This window comes from Thalia democratica, chromosome 6, assembly GCF_965202585.1.
Source record: "Thalia democratica chromosome 6, ktThaDemo2.hap1.1, whole genome shotgun sequence".
Classification (NCBI taxonomy): domain Eukaryota; kingdom Metazoa; phylum Chordata; class Thaliacea; order Salpida; family Salpidae; genus Thalia; species Thalia democratica.
In genome coordinates, this window is record NC_139170.1 from 6,688,923 (window position 1) to 6,712,308 (window position 23,386).

General features: G+C 26.2%; 2 protein-coding genes and 1 long non-coding RNA gene across 3 annotated transcripts; all 3 read left to right on the plus strand.

Moving 5' to 3' along the window:
- Positions 1 to 1,612: 1,612 nt before the first annotated feature.
- LOC145838204 (exocyst complex component 2-like) lies at positions 1,613 to 4,336 on the plus strand. The gene is made up of 5 exons (XM_082945763.1): positions 1,613 to 1,645; positions 1,891 to 2,048; positions 2,379 to 2,500; positions 3,142 to 3,203; positions 4,166 to 4,336. The coding sequence occupies exons 1-5, from the start codon at positions 1,613 to 1,615 to the stop codon at positions 4,334 to 4,336; spliced, it is 546 nt and encodes a 181-aa protein (XP_082801889.1).
- Positions 4,337 to 6,041: 1,705 nt separating this feature from the next.
- Positions 6,042 to 7,285, plus strand: LOC145838205 (exocyst complex component 2-like). Its single transcript, XM_082945764.1, has 3 exons — positions 6,042 to 6,170; positions 6,541 to 6,596; positions 7,193 to 7,285. The coding sequence occupies exons 1-3, from the start codon at positions 6,047 to 6,049 to the stop codon at positions 7,283 to 7,285; spliced, it is 273 nt and encodes a 90-aa protein (XP_082801890.1). The 5' UTR covers positions 6,042 to 6,046.
- Positions 7,286 to 7,327: 42 nt separating this feature from the next.
- Positions 7,328 to 8,967, plus strand: LOC145839440 (uncharacterized). The gene is made up of 3 exons (XR_014370062.1): positions 7,328 to 7,375; positions 8,438 to 8,491; positions 8,829 to 8,967. It is a non-coding gene; the product is annotated as an uncharacterized LOC145839440 (long non-coding RNA).
- Positions 8,968 to 23,386: the final 14,419 nt, after the last annotated feature.

A 23,386-nucleotide genomic window follows, 5' to 3' on the forward strand; every position in this document is an offset into this window, starting at 1 on the left:
TGATTAGTAAAGTAGCCTTTTACAACTTTCATTTCAGTTCCCGTAGCTTATTCAAGCAAACAAAAATCCAGCATGAGGTATGAACAGCTAGTTAGTAAATTTTTTGAAAACACAGTCCAGCTCTTACCATGAGTTTAGTATATTTGCACATCTATTTCTAGTTGGTATGCAAACAAGACTGGATAAATGCAGCTTTCATCTGAACTAGAAACTAACTTATATATTTTTTAAAAAGTTTTTTCTAATTGATTTAGTCTAAAAGAAATTTTAAAATAACTTGAACAATTTTCTAGAAAACATTTATCATCACCATCACTTTTGCTTTATGAACTAGCCAGGGCTAATTGATAGTCAATTATTCATTAATGTTATAAAAAATTGCAATTTAAACAAACAAGTTAAGTAGTTAAAATTTTTTAACCTTATAAGGTATGGATTGTGGTAAACTTAATTTATTATTACTACTAATCATATTTAAATCCTACCTTATATAATTGTTTCCTAATAAATATTTGGTTCTTTTTCATACTATTTTATAAAAATTAGGCAAGACAATTGAGGTACTTAGTCTCTTATACAAAATAACCACACAACAATATTACAAAATATCTATTTCAAAAATATAAGTTACTTTTAAAACTTTTGTAAATCACTTGGAAAAAGTGCAAACTTAATAATACATCAAGCTTAGTGCAGTAAACTCTAAAACAATAAAAGAGCTGGAAGTTATCTAAATCTATTTTAAAAGACTTAAAACAATTGACTAAAAATTAATTAAAATCTTTTGTGAGAAATAAACTGAAAAATGCTTAGTAAACTATAAAACATGTAAATCTAGCTCAAATTTTTTAGAAATTAAACACCAGTTTAAATATGAACTTTATATCCAAACAACACTTTTAATTAAAAACTAAAATGTTCAAATAGAATTTAGTCAGTTGTTCCTTCTCTCAGCTACACAAAAAAAAACACTGACTACACACATTAAATATTTTGTTATATTTTTTATTAAATGTTTCATCAGTAATTTACAAATGATTGACCCTTATTTTTTTTTATTGGCTAATTTGGATTTTTTAAGAGTTAGTTTCCATATATGGTCATTGTTGTCATGCTTTTAATATTCTTTAAACATTCAGAATTCAAATTATGATTTGCGCAAGTAATTGCAGCAGTTTATTACAACCTTATATATTCTAATAGTTTATAGATTTATAAGTTTTATAGAAAAGTAATTAAACAATCTGTTCTTAGACTTATTAGATTCATAGTATCCTTACTTTTCTAGATAGTAGTTTTAAAGTAAGTTTTTCAGAGAACAAGGCATTCTCTAAATTTTCAAATGATTTATTAAAAATATAAGTTATGAATGAGGTTTAAAACAGTTTATTTATCTAAATAGTAGTTTAGAAGAAGTATTAATATGTTTATTAAGTAAGCAGTGTAACAAATTCAAAACTAAAGTTTTAAACAAATTTGAAAATAAACTTAATTAAATTACATACGATTTAGTGCGAAAAAATATTTGATTTCTGATAGATATACTTACTGGAAAAGTCCTATTGTACCAAAATTTTAGTTAAATTAAGTTTTCTTTTCACAAAGTTCGAATATGCTGCTTATGACTGAAAGCCAAGAACTGCAAGTATTTTCTATATTCACTGATTGTAGTTTTGAAATTTATGTTCTTTTTAAACTACTCAAAAAATATAGGGTTTATTCAAAGATACGATGATCTAACTGTTGAACTTTCTGAGGTCTTTATTTCTATTACTTTTAGTTATTCACAATTACAATATTATTCGATTAAACTATTTGTTATGTTTTATAACTTTTTCAAGTGAAATTTTTATGTTTTAATACAATAATATTATAATAATAAATTCATAGAGTTTGTTCGGAGACACGATGATCCAACTGGTGAACTTGCTGAGGTCAGTCTTCATTCCCCGCTCGTTAGATGAAGATTTTGGGGAGAAATTCGGAGTGTGGCCGCATATCAGTCACCTCAACGCTTCCGCACTGTCAGACTGCATCAGATCTTGCAGGTAGGATGGAAGTTAAAGTTTCTGATTATTTCAAAAAATTGTTTGTACTATTTATTTTTATTGTTATTTGTATTTAGTTTTTTGTTATTGGTTAAAAAGAAAGTTGCTTTAAAAGTTGAGTTTATGATTCATTATAACTAAGTTATTTAAACCGTTGGCGAACCTGGTATTTAATACCAATGTAGTTTAAAACATGATAGTTTTAATGAAACTTAATAAAAAATATCCAAAGTAGAATTGCTAGTTATATAAATTTACTTTGATCCAATCCCAATTTAATAGGGTAATTTTTGAATAGTTATAAAAAATAATTTAAGAAAATATTTTCAGAGAGACACAACAAAATTTGTTCACATTAAATCTTCCGATGGGATTGCTGGATCCTCTGAAGACATTCATACAAGACGCCAGAGTTTTGTGTTTGCAAACATTCCTCAATGAGACTACGCAAGGTTTGTTTTATTTATTACTTATTACTTAAAAATTTTGATTATTATTTTTAGTTATTTTGTTTGCAAACATACCTCAACGAGATTACGCAAGGCTTGTGTTTGTTTTTATTTTTATTAATTTTTATTTTTAGCTATTTTGTTTGCAATCATCAATTAACAAAACCACACAAGGTTTGGAAATAAACGAGTTGATATTGTGTTTTTTTATGTTTTAATAACACTAGGTGTTGATAATCAATATCAACGAAAAAAACGAATATTAAATAAGTACTAAATAGTAAAAAACGTTTAATTTAGATATTGTTTTATGATTTTACTTTTTTTATTAAAAAGACTCTTTATAACAAACAAGTCTGAAGTTTACTAAAGTTAAAGATACAAAATAGTTTATTTTATAAGTTCGTTAAAATCTTATACTTTCCTAAAGTATAAGTGTTCTGAACTTTTCTTACATAAAGTATTTTATATTCTAATAACTAACAGTTGTAAGGTTATCTTATTTCATTTAAATACTTAAAGTCACTAATCATTATATTGGGTTGACAAATTTACAGCTTTTGCTAACAACTTACGAAAGTCTTATTAATTGACTGTAAAGAGTTCTGTATTGTTTCATTATAACTATTTTTAAATTAAAACAGAAATATCAAAGCTAGATTCCAAAGAAAATTGGGAACTAGAAAACGGTGGCGTTACTCAACTGGTTTGTATTTTCTAAATCACTACCTGTAACTTTACTCAATTGAAGTAAAACATAAATTTTATGCATAATATATACAATATATAGGTCCATTAAACTTTTGCTATAAATGTTACTTTATAAATACTTTTTTTTCAAGTCGGCTAAAACAATTTTTTCATTTATAATTAAATTTGTTTTCAAATAAAATACCTGTTATTATTACTATCACACATGATTACAGATATCAATGTACGAACTAATAGTAACTCGCGTATCCATGCTTATTTATAAAATTTATTTATCTAATCTAGTTTATTGCTAGTTTTGTTGTACCTATTGATAATTCTGATACTTTTGTTATTTTAATTATTATCACAGCCTTCGATGTACGAGTCAATAGTGACCCGTATGTTTATGCTAATTATTATCACAGCCTTCAATGTACGAGTCAATAGTGACCCGTATGTTTATGCTAATTATTATCACAGCCTTCAATGTACGAGTCAATAGTGACCCGTATGTTTATGCTAATTATTATCACAGCCTTCAATGTACGAGTCAATAGTGACCCGTATGTTTATGCTAATTATTATCACAGCCTTCAATGTACGAGTCAATAGTGACCCGTATGTTTATGCTAATTATTATCACAGCCTTCAATGTACGAGTCAATAGTGACCCGTATGTTTATGCTAATCATTATCACAGCCTTCAATGTACGAGTCCATAGTGACCCGTATGTTTATGCTAATTATTATCACAGCCTTCAATGTACGAGTCAATAGTGACCCGTATGTTTATGCTAATGATTATCACAGCCTTCAATGTACGAGTCAATAGCGACCCGTATGTTTACGCTAATTATTATCACAGCCTTCGATGTACGAGTCAATAGTGACCCGTATGTTTATGCTAATGATTATCACAGCCTTCAATGTACGAGTCAATAGCGACCCGTATGTTTACGCTAATTATTATCACAGCCTTCAATGTACGAGTCCATAGTGACCCGTATGTTTATGCTAATGAGCGATGTATTCAACTCGCTGCCCAATGAAGACGAAATATTTCAAAGTGATCGGTTCAAGCAAAACTTCCCGCAGTTGATCATCCAACTGTTTAGTGTTAGTTTGTGTGCTGAAAATATTAAATAAATAAATAAAAATAGTTTCAGTTTTGAAGGTTTGGAAATAGATCATCTTAAAAAATGTACACGTGATCAAAAGTTTTAAGTTTTTTTTTTTATCAACTACAATAATTGATAACTGTTAAAAACCAAATCAATTAATATTATATTTATTTGGTATTTAGTAAGATTTAAAAATGAACACCCTTAATTTGTAAAAAAAAATTTAAAATTAATTTGTAAAAAATTTTTTAAAATTAATTTTAAAAACACCTTTTCGAAGTTATTTAGGTTTTTAGTATGCAACTTAATGTGTCATATTTACTTAATGTAATTTTTTCTTTAAAAAGTAAGTTATAGTGTTTAACAATATTTACATTATTTAATAGTTATTAGATTTAAACAGGTTACACAGTTTTTATCTTTTATTGATCTTTTGGTAAAACATTATTTGTGTATTAACATTTCTTTTTACAGAGCTTTGCAGAAACAATTGAAAAAGCTTGTTTTTCTTCAGTTAAAAAGGATGATAGTTTTGTAAGTTTGATTTAATAAAATTTTTGTTAATGTAATTTGTATCAATAAAGCATATAAAATGCTACATATGTTTGTTTGTTAAGATCAGTATTTTGCTCTATGTTTGTGTTTATTATAAATAAAGTGTATATATAACATATCTTGTTGCACTAATTTATAAATCACCATTTGCACAAAAAAATTTTTTTGTAAGTTTAGTTATTTAGAAACTTATTACTTTTTTATAGCTTCAATCAACTATGGCTTAGTACTTCTAAAGTTGGGAACCTACGACATATTACTTTTAAATTTTTAATGTAATTATGAATGGGCCTTTAACCATTTATGATCTGATAAAAAAATAAATCATAACAGTCGACTGCACTTCTGTTTTTTTTATCTGATAAGTTTTGTGAATTAAATTTTTTGAATTGTTTCAAGGTTTTTAAATGCTCTCTTTTTAATTTTAATTAGACAAATTAGATTCAAACCACTTTAAAAAGTATAACTTTTTAGCTGCAAAAATTTAAACGTACAAATTAAAAAACCTCTGCTTGCAGATTAATACTTGGACTTCATCATTGATGAAAGACTATTTTAAACTTTAGATATAATCTTCACAATTTGTTTGTCCAGATTCACGCAAATAAGATGTCAAGGCACCTTGTAATATCTCTGAACAATCTGGATCACTGGAACAAGGTGATCGTACCCAACTTGATGAGCAAAATTAACAAGTACAAACTCCCTAACATGGAACAAATAACTAATGTTAGTTTGTTTGTTTTTTAATTAAAATAACTATATTATGATTTTTGAAAGTATTTGCAACTTTTTGATGTATAGAATTTTTATGTAATTAATTCACTACAAATAACTACAGTTAATTAGTTTTTTTCTTACTTTAGATAACTTCATTATGGTTTTTATCAGTAAACAGTTATTTTCGCCTGTAATTTTGTGTAAATCAAATTTTTCAATGTTTAACTTGAAAAATAAAGAAAATTAATACAAAAACAAAGGTTTTTTAACATATGTATCTTATAAAAACTTTTAGAAATTCTTGAATTATTTTGAAATTGAATACAGTACTATTTTTTTATTATTATTACAAAAAAAATGTTTTACTTTATAAATATATTTTAGTTGTTTTAAAATTGTGATAAATATTAAAATCTAACTAATTGAAAAAGTAACCACGCAGGCAGTAGAAAGTTCAATTATGACGTCACGTGAAAAGCTGTTCACTTCTTATTGTGACATCAAAATAGAACCCTTAGCATCGGTGATTGAAAATAAAATGTACGAAGGAGAATTTACCTGGGAGGATTGCTCCCACGTGGAAGGTAGGTTGAAATTATAACAACGATGATAATTCAATATCACATATTTTTGAAGTTAAAGTATTGTTATTTTCAATTTTTTGATTACTTAAAGATAATTAAGTAAGTTGTAACGGTTTTCTTGCATTAAATTTAAAAAGTAAATAGTTTCATTATAATATATTAAAAATACTTTTCAAACTAACTATTTAAAAAATACAAAATTTGAACTACATTTTCAATAAACTTTCGATTGACTTTTTTTTAACATCATAACTATTTGTTATTTATTATCGGAAAATATTTTTAGGCAGATCTACGACTTTATAGAAAAATTCTTCAATTAAAAATAAATTTTAATAAATAACAGAAAGTTTTATGTTTTTTATTCCAGGTGTTCGGCCTTACATAAAATTTTCACTGATGAAAATAATTTCAATACATGCAGAGGTTAATTTGAAATATATTATAATTTAAGTAATAAAGTTTTGAGGCTAAAGTAAAATATTAATTAAATGTTTTAATAGTCGTACAAACAATAACTTTACGTGTAAATGTTTAACAGGTTAAATAAAATTAAGTATTGTTTTTATTCTTAAGGTTGTTGCCAAATGCGTTTTATAAAATTTTCAAAAACTCTTTTTTATTAGTACAAATACATGAATTTAATCTTTTAAATTTAATTTAATTCAGAAAGTTTCATAATAATAAAGTAAATGAAATTGTTAACAGCAAATATTATTAACGTCAGTGTTTATATATTTTTTTAATCACTAGGTATTCAGCATCACTGTTAATATTATGTTAATATTAAGTTAATATGCTGTTGTTTGTTTTGTTTTTAAAATTTTTTAATTAAATACTTAATAATTAATGGATTAACTGTTTCTTTTAGGTGTTCAGCATCTTAATTTTTATTAAACATTTTGTATTAAAGTATTAAATGTTTTATTTCGTATTTATATATTTAGGTTTTTTAATCCAAAGGTATTCAGCAACGTATTTTTTTCTAACGTCTTTTTATTTACTTTTTATCAGGTATTCAGTATTGCGCCCAACCTGATAACTTCGGTGCTCACCGAGGCGACGCGCCACCTTGCGGAAGAAATCTGCCGCCAGATGGAAATAGTGGACGGTAACTTCAATCCGCGAGGTGGCGCCCTTCAGGCGAGAGTTGACGTGGAAAGTCTGATGGAGTGCTTGAGCGCTTACTCCAATGATGAGTCCAGGTACTAATTTTTATACATTATTTAATAACAAGTTTATTGATTCTTTATTTATACGTAAATCAATGTTTCACTTAGTAATTTATAAATAACAATTGTTTGATGTAAGCACTTACTCAAATGATGAGTCCAGGTAGAAAATACTCTATTAACATGTATTTTTTAATTTATTGGTTCTTATTTTTTTTAAACAATATTTCACACAATTAACAGCTAAAATTAACGAGACTCTTAATCCTTGACATGAAATAACAAAATTAATGTTAAAATCTAACTATAATATTACTAAAACGACCAATCCAGGTTCCAAGTAATTCAAGTCTTACTTTTTGTTGAAATAAAAGTTTGTGTCTGTAATTTTTTATATTACAAAATCAAGTTCTCTCTCTTTGAGGTTTTTCAAGTTTATTTTCTTAAATAAAGTTCTACTTGGCTGAAATTTAAAAATAACCGCCACCCATTTTATATATCGTCTCCTTGCCTATTAAACCTGATAATAAACTTCTGCTATCACCCATTTTGGAAAACCCTTATCTAGATCTATAGAGTTTAGTGTAGTTTTTATCTCAAGTTCAATTTTGTACATGTTAGGAAGGTCTATCTAAATACGAAAATGTCATTTGCAAATTAAAATGTACTCTACAATATTTATTATATTTTACTACTCAGTTTTTCAATATACCTTTAAAGAAATAATTTTAACCCATTATAAAAAAGCGTTGATGTTTCTTTTTTTTACAGAAAAGTAATAAGTAAAAATTAAGTTATAGCAATAATAAAAACTTTTGTGAAAACCATTATAAATAAATCGTAGGTATTGATAAAAATCACCAGTGTTAATACTTTATAAGTGGTACTATAAACTTTTTTGTTTAATTAAAATAAGCTTAACTTTTTGATGAAACTTTGCAGTAAAGTTTTATTTTTGTTAAATTAGTATAGTGTTTTTAAAGACTATCTATCTCAGAATTATATGGTTATATATTAAAAATCTAGTCGGAATATAACATGTATTCAAATAAATTCAATATGTTTCAAAAGTTTTATTATTTAATTTTTTTATAGGTCTCTTTTCAATAAAGCATTATCTTTTATTCCTGACAGTAACATTGACCATGAGTAAGTGAAATATAACTATAGAAACTTATTTAATTTTGTATTATCAATAAATATTTTACAATTTAAATATTTAATGAATACAAGTTATAGTTTCTATTTTACAATGTATATTGAAATAATAAAGAACTAAATAAGTCAAAACAGTTTTTAATTAGTTTACTTTTTAAATAATTTTTACTTATTTAATGGAAATAAGAAATTCAAACAGTTTTTATATTTTATCTCAATTTAGTTTTTCTAGTTGTATCTAATTTTATTGCTAAAGAAAGCAAAACTATACTTTTGCTTATATTTTATTACTATACACAGTTTTCTGAAATTTTATTAACAATTTTAGTAAACTGAAAAAGTACAAAGAAGATTTTAAGAGTGGAATGATATTTCAACAAAAATGCCTTCAAAATTAATTTTACTTATTTTTTAAATATATTTTTATTTCTGATTATGATTTTGATGCAATAAAACACAAAACTGCTTTTTTGTACTTTGCATAAATACTACATATTTTTTTATCAATATTTTTAAATCATAAAAGTTTTACTATTAAAGTATGTTCTAAATTAGGCGTTCAAATTTAACAATTTTTTTTTTCTCATAAATCTGCTAATCAAAGTCAAGAAGCTTAGTTTTTACTCAAGTGTAAAAAGTATACTTTTTTTAATTTAATAGTGACTTATTAAAAAGTATCTTACAGTTAAAATTTATGTTGATTTTTATGATGTACTTCGTAGTTGAGTTTAACAAAAATACTAGAATATTGTTAATATAAATATATTATTCTGAGAATAGAATTTTATATAAACAATATACATTTTGTTCTTTTTAAGATTTCTCATTAAAAATATGTAACATTTGAGTTTTTATAGATAATTTTTGTCAGATATTTATCTTAAATATTTCGTTAATAATTTAATCTAAATTTACTTTATTTTATTAAATATTTTAATTGGTTTAGATATTGTTTACAAACTTTTTAGTTTAATATAACAGTTAAAGTCGTTTATTTAATAGCTATTTATTAAACTATGGATCCAAAAGTTGGGATTCTATTTAATTAGAATCAGTATTAGATCAGTGAAAAAATAAATTAAAGTTTTAAGAATGTTTTTATGAGTAATAGCTTACCAATATGTTATACTTTTAATCGTTTCATTTGTCAAAATATTTTCTTAAATTATATCGGAAAAACTTGTTAACCATCGTATATTTTTCAAAATAAGTAAAATTTAATTTCTATCTTTACTTAGGTTTAATTTAAAGCAAATATTTTAACAAAAAAAATTCTCAAATTACTGTCACATCGATCGATAAAAAAAAAATCTCAGCATTTCATAGAAAATTTCTTTAAAAGCTATAGATCCTACGAGGAATTTATAATAAATATTTAGATAATAAAGTTTTAATACAGTAACATTTTATCCTTATTTTTAATAAAAACACCTTATGTTAGTACTTAATTTTAATAGTTTTGATTTACTTAATAATTTTTGTTTTAAATACCAAAAAAAAAAAAACAGCATTTAACCTTCAAGTGTCATGAATAAGACTAAGCTATTTTTGTAGCTATATTCAATTTTAAATAAATTGTTTGTGTATTCAGAACAAGTAAACTTTATTTTAAGTTTAAAAACTAATAGTAGCTTATGTTTGTTTCATTAATTGATTTTTGTAACTATATAATTTAATTAAACTGTTAGACGTACAATTGCTTAAAACCTCCATTAACTGTGCTACTAAATCAAAAACTTCTAACTCTCAGAATTAATAGATAATTAAGGTTATCGTTAATTATTTATTCAAGTAATTGACTCAAAAATCGAAGGTATTTAGTCTGTATTAATTGCAATAAATAGTAGTTAGATATTTCAACACAATAAGTTATTAAATAGAACAGAAAAAGTAGCACAGTTTTAATGAACTATAATAAAAATTTAAACGTTTTTTTTTTTATTTGCTATAACACTTTTTTAAAATAAAACTGACAATTACTCTACGAAAATTTATAGTGCATCTTTTTTTCGGACAAAAAATTTATACTTATTTTAGAAAAAAACAACGGAAAAAACAACTCTATTGTTGATTAAAAGAATTACAATACTTTAACTTATCATTGAAACTGTTTTAAATTGTGTCTTCCTAAACTTACAGTTTTGAAAAGCAAAGTTTCTTACTATTAATAATCCATTAAAAGTGAGTGGTCAAGTTGAAATTCATGTGTAGTTGTCGTAAACGGTTGTGAAAAAAGATTCTTTGTTTTGTTTAAGATAATAAGTTATCTAAAATTTAAAATATAAGTTTCAATGGATGAATAGGAATTAATTAGTTTTTTTTCTTCTAATTTTATGATATTGTTGCACAAACATTGTGTTAAGAAACTCAAAAAAACTGTTTAGATTAATCGAAAGCATTTTAAAGTATAGTTTTTAAAAAAAGTACTTAATCTATACAAAAACTTTGGTTAGTTTTTTAGCTCGTGGAATTAATTTTTGTTTATTAATTCAAAAAAATTAGAATTTGTTTATTTCTAGTTGTTAGTAAGCAATTAAATTTTTTTTTGTTAAGCTTAAAATTCTGAGATTAATATAAAAGGTAAACTTTTCGGTAAATATTTATTAAGACATTTTTAAAATTTAGAGTGAAGTTTGTTCGTAATAAAGTTAAAACAAGATAACGATCACGTTTTCATGAAAATTGTATGTTCTGAACTACTTTTTCAACTAACAATAAGTAAGGTGTATCTATCAGATAATTAACTATTTAAAACAACTTCAATAAAAATTCATGAGAACTTTAGTAAGGCACTTTGTATAAAATAAACTATTAGATAAAAATGCAAAAAGTTGAGTTAGTCTCACTAAGCCGAAAGAATGGCATGGAAAAAAATAGTAATTTATTTAATTTTCTAGCTTGATACATCCTATTCAATTAAAACTTTATAAGTTTTACTTTTCAAAAATTAGAAAAAGTATAATAAAACCAAAGGCTTTGCTTCGGAAAAATATCATTTTGTTTTCTGTCGTAATCATTTAAGACTCTAGTAAGACTCACCGCAAAACAAACTTTAATTCTGTATGAGATTAAGTATTTCATAATATTTATCAAACGGATTTGTAAGTTATAACTGGCCGCATGTTCAACTGTCTATAATTAAAGAGCATTTTTCAAGGCTAACACAAATGTTATTGCGTTTTAACTGTCAATTTAGAAGTATTACCAATGTTTCATATAACTAGTTAATCAATAAAAAATATTTTTCAAAAATATTAGTTTGTTTGGGATTTTCAAGTGTTTATATTTAGATGTTAATACTAATGAACTAACATATTTTAGCTTGTATCTTTTAGTTCTGATGTTTTTATACCAACTTCCATCAAGCAAATTATGCTCAATATTTTTAAGATAAAGTACTGCTTAATAATTGATTACAAAACAACCTTTTTATTGTGCGGCTTAATTTATTAACATACAAACTACAGAAAATATTTCAACAAAAAAAATTCAAAACATAACATAGCATAAAAACTCAACTAAGTCAACTAAAACACAAATTAAGACTTCAATTTAATTTACTTTTTAAAAATCAGTACATCGCGCGTAAACTCGCTAATATCAGCGTTCATGCTTTCAACAATTTCTTCGATGTTCAACGGAGTGTGGTCCGATTTGAAGTAGTAATCTCGCCTCAGTTCCGAAACCTCAGTGAAATCAGCTTCAATGTCTTCTTTGATCTCTTTCCATCTACTATAGGATTCGGTGCCAAAAGAAATTGCAGTTGCCATTCTATAACAATCAAAGGCACGACAAAGACCACTGCAAATAGAACGTGCAATTAGCATTTTTTTCGACATTTCTTGCTTCAGCTGAGGACTGAAAATTCTGCCACATGGGGTCAACAGCTCCATCTTGAGACTCATACTAAATTCATATAGAAAATTTACCAGTAGAGCCATTCGGCGTTGAGGCAGTCCGAGTTTTACGAAGTCGCTCTTGCGAATTTCTACACTGTTTCCAAAATCCTCGAAAAAATCGATTAGATCAAATTTATTGTTGGGAAGCTTGCTACCGCTTCTTTTAATTAAACTGTGTTCACACCATTTAAGAAATTCTAGTATCATTATCATCTCACTTTTGATTAGATCCAGTTTATCCTGATCACTTACAGTATTTTTATTTGAAACTGCAGAGTTGCTAACATCTATACGATCATCAGACGTCTCCGCGTCATTTTGTGCAGCTGGTTTCTGTGACGTTTGTTTTTCACTCTTAAGATGACCAACCGGAGGATTTTGAGGGTGCGGAAGCGTCTTTGCTATTGGACTTGTTTCGTCATTTTCCACAGCTGTGTTTTCACTCTGAAGATTACCAACCGGAGGATTTTGAGGGTGCGAAAGCGTCTTTGCTATTGGAGTTGTTTCGTCATTTTCCGCAGCTGTGTTTTCACTCTGAAGATTACCAACCGGAGGATTTTGAGGGTGCGGAAGCGTCTTTGCTATTGGACTTGTTTCGTCATTTTCCGCAGCTGTGTTTTCACTCTGAAGATTACCAACCGGAGGATTTTGAGGGTGCGAAAGCGTCTGTACTATTGGACTTGTTTCGTCATTTTCCGCAGCTGTGTTTTCACTCTGAAGATTACCAACCGGAGGATTTTGAGGGTGCGAAAGCGTCTGTACTATTGGACTTGTTTCGTCATTTTCCGCAGCTGTGTTTTCACTCTGAAGATTACCAACCGGAGGATTTTGAGGGTGCGAAAGCGTCTGTACTATTGGACTTGTTTCGTCATTTTCCGCAGCTGTGTTTTCACTCTGAAGATTACCAACCGGAGGATTTTGAGGGTGCGAAAGCGTCTTTGCTATTGGACTTGTTTCGTCATTTTCCGCAGCTGTGTTTTCACTCTGAAGATTACCAACCGGAGGATTTTGAGGGTGCGGAAGCGTCTGTACTATTGGACTTGTTTCGTCATTTTCCGCAGCTGTGTTTTCACTCTGAAGATTACCAACCGGAGGATTTTGAGGGTGCGAAAGCGTCTTTGCTATTGGACTTGTTTCGTCATTTTCCGCAGCTGTGTTTTCACTCTTAAGATTACCAACCGGAGGATTTTGAGGGTGCGGAAGCGTCTTTGCTATTGGACTTGTTTCGTCATTTTCCGCAGCTGTGTTTTCACTCTGAAGATTACCAACCGGAGGATTTTGAGGGTGCGAAAGCGTCTGTACTATTGGACTTGTTTCGTCATTTTCCGCAGCTGTGTTTTCACTCTGAAGATTACCAACCGGAGGATTTTGAGGGTGCGAAAGCGTCTGTACTATTGGACTTGTTTCGTCATTTTCCGCAGCTGTGTTTTCACTCTGAAGATTACCAACCGGAGGATTTTGAGGGTGCGGAAGCGTCTTTGCTATTGGACTTGTTTCGTCATTTTCCGCAGCTGTGTTTTCACTCTGAAGATTACCAACCGGAGGATTTTGAGGGTGCGAAAGCGTCTGTACTATTGGACTTGTTTCGTCATTTTCTGCAGCTGTGTTTTCACCCTCAGAAGGCAGTTTGACGCGTTTTTCGAACAACATTTCGATAACGGTCAGCAGCTTTGTCTGTTTTTCTAACCATTTTGATAGTTTATACACGACGAAAGATACCACAACACAGAGCATAACCACGTCAAAACATCCCAATAGAATGATAATTTTGCAATACGCCATTAATTTTATTAGAGACCTGTAAAGCGTACAAATTTTTAGTTGCGTAAAGTATCTGCTGTAGAAACATACTAACAAGTTTATACAAACAAGCAGAGCCCTAAAAAGTAAACTAATTTTTGACTGATACAAGTTAATAAAGTTAAATTAAAAGATTCTTTATGAAACTTATGCTTTCCTTTTAAGTAAAATATATTATTATGATTATTGACACAATAAGCAACTTTAAATAAGTTAATTGGTTTTAGATGGTTATACTTTAGTTACTGGATTATCAAAAAAACTGTTTGAAGGATTTAGAGAATTATAAAAAAAAGTTCTAATACTATCATTAAAAAATTTTTAGTCTTCTGAAGTATTAATTTGTAACATGAAAACTAATTTTCTATTGTTTTTTTTAAAGAATGTGTGCAGTCATAAGTATACTGAAGTACTTTTTTAATAGTTTTAATGAAATACTGTAAACTTTTTAAATTATAAATACTATACTACCGACCATTAAGAATTATAAAATACTGTACACTGGCAATGCCTGTCTTATATACAGCTTCTTTATTGTAAATTTAAACTATCAAGTAAAGCTTTTCAACAAATCAAATATTGTTAGACAGACGTTGTTTAAACTGATTGAATTCCTGTGTATTACTGAACCTCTAGTCTTTATTAATTTAAAAAAAAAGCCATTTTGTTTAAAAAAATATTTCATAATTCTACGTAAGCTTTTGGTAACAAAAAGTCACATCTTTGATTATTTCAAAAAAAAGTTGACTTGTTAAAAGTTTTTACCTTTATATTCCGCAAACGAGTTCTTTTAATAGTATCATATTTTGAAAAGTTTTGAATTACTTTTTCTTTATTTGATCTTCTTCTAAACGAAAATACCAAAAAAATATATATAAAAGTATCTAACAGTATACACATATGAAACTTATATTGAACTTTACATTAAAAGGTAAATTTTTTAACTAAAATTTATTTATTAAATACTTAAAATATTTGTATGGGATATCTAATTTAAAAAACCGACTGCTACTTTATCAACCAATTATTTTTTATGTATATATATTTTTTTTTATAATTATTATACACAATATATATGTAATTTTAAGTCATTGTGATTATGTCGCTGCAACTTAATTATCGGTCAGTACTTTGTAAGCTCAATTACAAGTCTGGTTTTATTTGTGTTTTAATTTCTTAAATTTTAATTTTTTCATTTTCATTTTTACATTGAAACTAAATCTGCTTCCTAATTGTATATAACTTTGATTTAATCTTTACAAGCATTTAATATATAATTTGCATGTTGCATCAAGTTTTCTGTGATTTTTATTGTCTCCGCCGTTGTTAAGTTTTTACTAAATTTCATTGATTCACTAACTAATGGTTGATGTTTTATTTTGTTCAAAATAGGTTAATAAATATTTAATAAATAAAATATACATTATATCAAGTTCCTGTGACTTATATTGTCTTTACCATTGTTAAATTTATTGTTTAACTAATTAATGGTTGATGTTAATTTATCCAAAATAGATTACAAACTACTTTTTATATTAAAGCGCTTTACTGCTTTCCCAAACATAAAAGCTAAATTAACAAACTTTGCAATAATAATTAAGCAGTTGAAATTACCCCATTTATATTGTGACGTAATTATTAGATGTAATGAATGTATTTCGTTCATTGATTAACAACAGTAAATTTGAATTAGTTATTTTTCCCATTAAACATGAGAGCTTTGTTTATATTATGATTTGTTGTTTTGTTATGTATTTAAGTTTACTTTACTTGTTTTAGACTTGATAATCACAAATATTATTTAGTTTTATAACAGTCGGATTTAATATTAAGTATTTTACCTATTATTAACTATTATCTGTAGAAATTATTTTATCTTAATGTAAAACATGTATACATCCACTTTATTCTATGCTTCTATTCTTTCATTACAGTAATTATTTTTTACAGAACCCAGTTGAAGTGTGTTGATTTGTTAACACACAGAAACATATGTTGGTGGAATAAAGGAAGAAAACTGTATAATTTGTTTTTATTTATGCATTATATATATACTTTACTTATGCATTTAATCTCAATGTTAGATTTAAAAATTAATTTAATATATCTTTAAATAAACAGAAGAACTTTGTAGTAATTGTAAAATTTTTCTAGCTGCTGTTTTTCAAATCTTGAACGTTTATGCAAATTTAGTGTGTCTATTTTTGAATTAACTAATTTAATGACTTAAAAATGCTCGAAGCTATAGCTTCTATGTGCATTTGGCTCATGTTTTATTTTATTTTAATCTAATAAACTGATAGATGAAATGTCCGTTAAAACAATAGAGAAGCATTAGTATAAGAAAAAGTGTAGTGTTTGATAAATAATATTATACACTTGCACCTATGACTCATTTTAGAGAGCCTCTCTCTTTTTAAATTTAGTTAATATTAGAAGTATGTTTGTATTGAATATACTAGTTATTTCTTATACAATCTAAGTTTAATCTTCTTACATATAAAGACTGTTCAAATTTTCAGGTTTTTTCAAAAGTGTGTCAAATTTATTTTGGCTTATGTTATAGAAAAAAAGTTGTTTACAAGTTTAAACTTAGTTTAATAAGTATGTTAAAAAAAATTGAGAAAAAATAACTATTTTTGGAGAAAAACTTGTAAAGTTAAAAAAATAGAAAAACGCTCAAAATTTCAAAGGGGCCTCACTACAAAAGTCAAACCCCATTTCGATGGAAATTGTTGTGCAAAGCAAAAGAACGTTCTTTAGAATTAAAAAAAAAATTTAAGTTAGCATTAAAGATTTTGAAAATAATTGGTTTTAAAGTTTGGTTAAAAAAAATACAAAAAAAGCCATTCAAGCCAAGTTCAAGCTCGTCTTGTTAGTCAATAGTTTTGTTTTGGAAATTCCTCTAGTAAAATATATGATCAACTTGTTAAGTTTTACTTTTATTCAATTAATCATACTGGTTCTACGAATATAACTAAACAAGATTCAAGCAATTGTTAGTTATCAAAAAGACTTTGTAAAAAATCAAAAACATCAAATCTTAATTACTTTAACAGTCATACAATATTGCTTGTAAAACTAAACATTTAAGCATGTAAAAAATAACTTTTATTTTATCTTTTATTTTAATAATAGTTCCTCAATAGTTTTGTTATTAATTTAAGTTTATTTAGTTTAGTTAAAAATCTTTTCTGTTATATAATCTTAATATATTTACTAAAAACAAATCAAAAAATTTTAAAGTACTTTTTGTTACTTGCCTTTGGTTTTAATTTCATTGACTTTTTTTAAATTTAAGATTAAATTAATTCTAGTATTTCGCGCTTTAAGTTAAAATAGTTCTACTTATTTTTCACTAAAAGCTGTTTATTTTACTACTAAAACAGTCAAGTTAAGTTTATTTATAAAAAAAATATGTAAAATTTCGCAAAATCGGTATAAAATTCAAACCATTTAAAACTTTTCTAACTGGATTTATCCTTGAACCGAAAATTGTGATTTATTAAGTTAGTAGAAACAAATGTTTACTATTGTTGTAACAATGAAATTATAGTTTACTTGTACAATTAAACTATCTAACGTTTTCACTTTTTTAAAGTTCTGTTTTTTAATTAGTTTATTGAAAAAGATAAAAATAAACGCTCAAAGATTTTAATTAATGGACCTGAACCTAATGCATAGAAAAAAAGATTTTTCAATTACCAAGCTATACACCATTTGACATTTTTATATACTTCGTATAATATAATTAACATTGCATTAACCTTTTTAAATTGTAATTTTACAAATTTAAAGTTTATAATAAAAAACAAACATTAATAGAAAAACAAAATACAACATTATAAATTTGATAATTCAAAAAGCAACTAAAAGTCTTATTTCATAATGACAGTTTATTAAACAATAAAAAGAGACGCTCAAAATATTTGGTCCTGTAACCTAGTACACAAAGAATCATTCGGATATCGAGTCGCACACCACGGATATATTTTAATGTCTTGTCCAGAACATATAAAAGAAAAACAAACGTACATTTTTAATTATATTAACATGGTAAGTTTCATTAAAAGAGCTCGTCAGTCCTTTGAATAAATAAAACATTCAATCGTCTTACTAAATAAAATTATATTTTTAAGTCTAAAAACAAAAGAAAAATTATCAGAAAAATATACAAAATACTCTAGTCTATAAGCACCAAAAAGCCAACAAAACTTCTTGTAAAAAACCTTTATAGAAATATTTTAAGACTCTTTTAGTGAATAGTTTTACAATAACTACAAAAATTTTGGTAAGAATTAGAACAAAACTAAGAATAAAAAGAATATTGTTGACAGCAAAAAAAACATTGTAGTGAAAAAAAAATCACACTTTGAAAATAACTTCGTATTTGATTTTTTATACTTGTATGCTTTTAATTATCATACGCTTGTACTTTAACAACAAACTTTAAGTATCAATAAGATATATTGAGTGATAGAATGGCTTACTTATAATGGAGCTATTTTTTATTAGTTAGGGGACTATAGTTAAGTTGTGTTTCTTTATTCTTTCGTGATAATTTCCTCCGAAACTTAACACTTTTCTTTAATTTAGAAACAAGTTTAATTTTAAGTTAACAATGTTTAAGCTACATTTTACTTTAGATAGTTAGTGCTTTTTAATACATCGTTGTAGTTCTAAATAAATGTTTATAGTAAACAATTTGATATAAAAACGAACATCACTCTGAGGAATTATTGACGCAAAAAGCATTAATTTTGAAACAGTGCAAACCAGTGCCTTTTAAATATTATTTACACATTTGTAGTTCATGTACCTAGTACATATATTCACGCTGTACACATTTTATATATTTTTGTTTCTTATGCACGATGATCTTTACAAACTCTGCTTAGCAGTTTATATTTTATGGGTAGCAAAACGCCGCCAATCAACTAATTTTTTTTTGTACAAAAATATTTGTCTTGTATTACTGACGGCCTTATCTTTTTCGGCTCTCTAGGATTCTTTCATTACTACGTTATACCATGTTTAAAAAGCACATTGTTCTAATAAAACAATTAGTGAATAATGCTCTTTAAACAAAAATTTATATTTACTAAATTGTCTTGACTTTTAAATTACTTATTAGTTGTGTTTTTTTATTTCTGAGGACTAAAACTTTAAAAGGTTTATTTAAACACAAAAGTATATATTCTACTGCTATACAGTTCTAATGTTGTTTACTTTTACATAGGATGTTACTCTAAAATTTATGTTTTACAGTATTATATCAAAACTGAGTAAATAGAAACTTGTTTCTTCTCTGTGGTCGATAAAGTCGTTATGAAACTTAATAAACGGAAGTTTGTTTATAAAGTTATTTGCATATAATACTATTTAAGTGTTACTTGCATATAACATTGAATCAATTTTTTATTCAGTGACAAATAACTTTTAGACCTTAGCTATATGATATATTTAACGTATACTAAAACAAACAATATTTTTTGTTAATCGTAAAAAAGCTGACAGAAGTTGTTTTTAAAACTGATATAAAATAATTTTCTAAGTTGTTATAAAAGCTTAGTCTGAAAAAGTTATTTCAGCGAGATTTATGATTTTGTTAGACAATAAGTGACAGTTAGCTTGCCTTAAGTAGTTAGTTTTTACTTACTTTTAAAAGAAAACAAAAACTTATTAAAACTTTTAAAAATTGATAATAAATTAAAACAATAAAATTTAAAATATATTTTTTACTTATGCATAATAAGATGCTAAAAGTAAGAAATTTTTATATATTATGATAAGATTTATTCCAGCCTAAAAATGAAAAAAACAGTTTTTACTGATTGCAAAAAATAACAGTTCTTTTATACACCTGGTGTATGTTATTAATCTAATAGAATGATAATGTTTGAGTAAGTAGTTATTTCATTTTGTTTCAATATTTTGATAAAAGTATACATATACTAATACAAATTAAGTCAGCTTTTAATTTTACTTTGAAACTTTATTTAAATACCTTAATGTTTTTATATTATTCCTTGCAGTAAACAAAATAAATCAATGGTAAAACTTGAATTGTCACTTAATTTTATTAAGTAAATAAATTTATTTATCACAAAATCTTTACTTGGTTGATGTATCAAAAAGTTGTTTTCTAGTTTTAATTATTACTTGATGTTTTTGAATAAACGCGTTTTTAGAAACCGTTTAAAAGAATCAAATTTAGAACAATAAACTACTTTTTATTACTAAAAATTTTTTTACTAAGTGTAAATCTTGAACAATATTTAAAATAATAAGGAAAACTTTGAAGCTTACTTATATGTTCAGTGTTTTTAATAAAAGCTCAACCATTATGTGTTATGTATTTAAGACATAAAATAATAAACATCCGTAAATTTCTTTATATATTTTAAAAACATATATCTAAGTTAATATATAATTTTATTTTTAAGTTTCAATATTTTTTAAATAAATAACGCAGTTAAGTTTTAAGTTCTTCGTGACTAAATTCTTAATAGTATATTAAAAGTCTAGAAATAAACAGATCATTAATAAACTCGTTCTATATTTATCAGTAAAGTATTTACCTATTAGAAGTATTACATGTGTAAAGTTTTCGTAAAATATTCAAAGTAATTTTTTTATCATAAAACAGTTTTAAAAACGTAAATAACAAAAGCTGTATTTCTTTTTTAAAGTGACCTACATCACTTTTTTATCTTTCTTATAGTTTTTAGTAACTTTAAAAATTGCATTTTTAGATTTGTATAAAACTTGTCAAATAGTGGTTAAAAATATTTACTTATACTTTTTGTTCTTAAAACTTTGAAAATTTTAAGAATGTTTTGTACAGTTTTTATAAACATGGAACTGTTTACAGTAAAATTGTTTTTTATTTTCCTAAATCTTGTCCATCTTGGAACATCAGATTACTTAACCGAAGGTACGCTTTCTTATTAATGTTTGTAAAGTATCTATCATACTATGTACAAAACATAATGTGTTACAAAGAGTAATATTTTAGGTATACATTAGTATTTATTCGACAAAACAACAAGGTTTTAAATTTAAAAAGGATAAAAAATTACTTTATGTACACATTTTTTCAACTGCTTAATTAAAACTTTTATATTTGAGATAAAATTAGAAGTTTAGAAAAATTTCAGTCTCACTCAAATTTAGAAGAATCACTATTATAAAACTGTATAATATTTGTAACTATTAACTATAATTTAGATAAATTAAAGTAAAAATACAAAAAAAAAAATAATAATTATATAAATTACTTACATGAAATCAAGGAAGTACTAATTCTAAATATTTACTAGTTATTAATCATTGAAAAAATATATCTATTAATTACGTCATGAAATATATGAACATAAGAACTAGCTACTATTCTTATGCTATTAAGTTAAATAATTTATTCATATGTTTTGAAAAAGTAGTAGAGCACTACAATTTTTATAAGCTACATAACTCAACATCCCCCAGAATCTAGGGTTTTCCAAAATAGACTATGAGAAGTAAAGTAGCAAAAGAAGGGAGTCTATGAGGTGTAAAGGGGCCACAGAGAGGCCATTAGGTCATAATTAAACAAAAAATGTCTCAGGTGTTTTAAATGGTAGTTTTGAAAATTCCACTGGATATTCTGTAGTTGATGATGAAAAGCAAAAAAAAAAGGTTTTTAATTGCTTTGGTAGTTTTGAAACTTACACTAGATATTCCGGACTTGATAATGAAGAGCAAAAAAAAGTCTTACGTGTGTTTACTTATATAAGATATAGTTTACTACACTAACCCAGGAATTCCCAAACTTTTTTTTCATAAGGCCTCTTTTAAAAAATTAAAAAGAATTATGGCCCTTTAATTATGAGAACAGTAAAGCATAGATGATAAACTAGAGTTGTTAAAAAACATACAAAAGTAAATTTAAATTTACTTCATTATATTTTTTTATGTTACTTGTTAACTTCTGTAGATTTGAGTCTTTATTTCTAATTTATACAGCTGACATATTCTTACAAATCATTGATCTTTACAGTTTGCATAACAAATATTTACTGTGTACAAAAACTTTGTAAAATGAAAACTGTTTTAGAATTCACGTTTAATTTGTCTTTTTCTATTAAATAAAGGTAATTTTAATATGAATTAACAGTTCAATTCACGTTATTTCTATATTAAGACAGTGTCTTAATTTTAAATAGAGAAATGTGGGAGCCGATCATTTCTAACCCGCTATCATTTCTAACCCGTTCACTTCTAACCTGATCACTTCTAACCCGATCATTTCTAACCCGATCACTTCTAACCCGATCACTTCTAACCCGATCATTTCTAACCCGATTATTCCTAACCCGATCACTTCTAACCCGATCATTTCTAACCAGATCACTTCTAACCCGATCACTTCTAACCCAATCACTTCTAACCCGATCATTTCTAACCCGATCATTTCTAACCCGATCAATTCTAACCCGATCACTTCTAACCCGATCAGTTCTAACAAGATCACTTCTAACCTGATCACTTCTAACCCGATCACTTCTAACCCGATCAGTTCTAACCCGATCACTTCTAACCCGATCACTTCTAACCCGATCACTTCTAACTCGATCACTTCTAACCCGATCACTTCTAACCCGATCATTTCAAACAAGATCATTTCTAACCCGAATATTTCTAACCCAATTTAGCCCAATCATTTCTAACCTGATCATTTCTAACCCGATCACTTCTAACTCGATCACTTCTAACTCGATCACTTCTAACCCGATCACTTCTAATCCAAGGTAGCCAGATCATTTCTAACCCGATCACTTCTAACCCGATCACTTCTAACTCGATCACTTCTAACCCGATCACTTCTAACCCGATCATTTCAAACAAGATCATTTCTAACCCGAATATTTCTAACCCAATTTAGCCCAATCATTTCTAACCTGATCATTTCTAACCCCGTTTACTTGTTTATTTTATTTTTTAATCTAGATTTCATTCGAAAACAAACTAGTCTTAATAAAATTATTTAAGTATTTTATTATTAGTTTTTTAAAAACATTATGATTTTAATGTGTTACGTAAAAAACATTGTTAGTTTAAACTTCAATTTTAGTACTAGCTTAACATAGATTTAATTTACTTTTATCATCTTATTTTTTGATATTTCACTCTACACATAATAAAATTT

What these genes read in the sequence shown, in the direction of transcription:
- LOC145838205 (XM_082945764.1), top strand. Translation starts at nt 6,047, where the DNA reads ATGACGTCACGTGAAAAGCTGTTCACTTCTTATTGTGACATCAAAATA. An exon ending in GGATTGCTCCCACGTGGAAG is followed by an intron (nt 6,171 to 6,540) that starts GTAGGTTGAAAT and finishes TTTTTATTCCAG; the next exon opens with GTGTTCGGCCTTACATAAAA. An exon ending in TAATTTCAATACATGCAGAG is followed by an intron (nt 6,597 to 7,192) that starts GTTAATTTGAAA and finishes TCAGGTATTCAG; the next exon opens with TATTGCGCCCAACCTGATAA.
- LOC145838204 (XM_082945763.1), top strand. Translation starts at nt 1,613, where the DNA reads ATGCTGCTTATGACTGAAAGCCAAGAACTGCAA. An exon ending in GACTGCATCAGATCTTGCAG is followed by an intron (nt 2,049 to 2,378) that starts GTAGGATGGAAG and finishes AAATATTTTCAG; the next exon opens with AGAGACACAACAAAATTTGT. An exon ending in ACGGTGGCGTTACTCAACTG is followed by an intron (nt 3,204 to 4,165) that starts GTTTGTATTTTC and finishes TTATTATCACAG; the next exon opens with CCTTCAATGTACGAGTCCAT.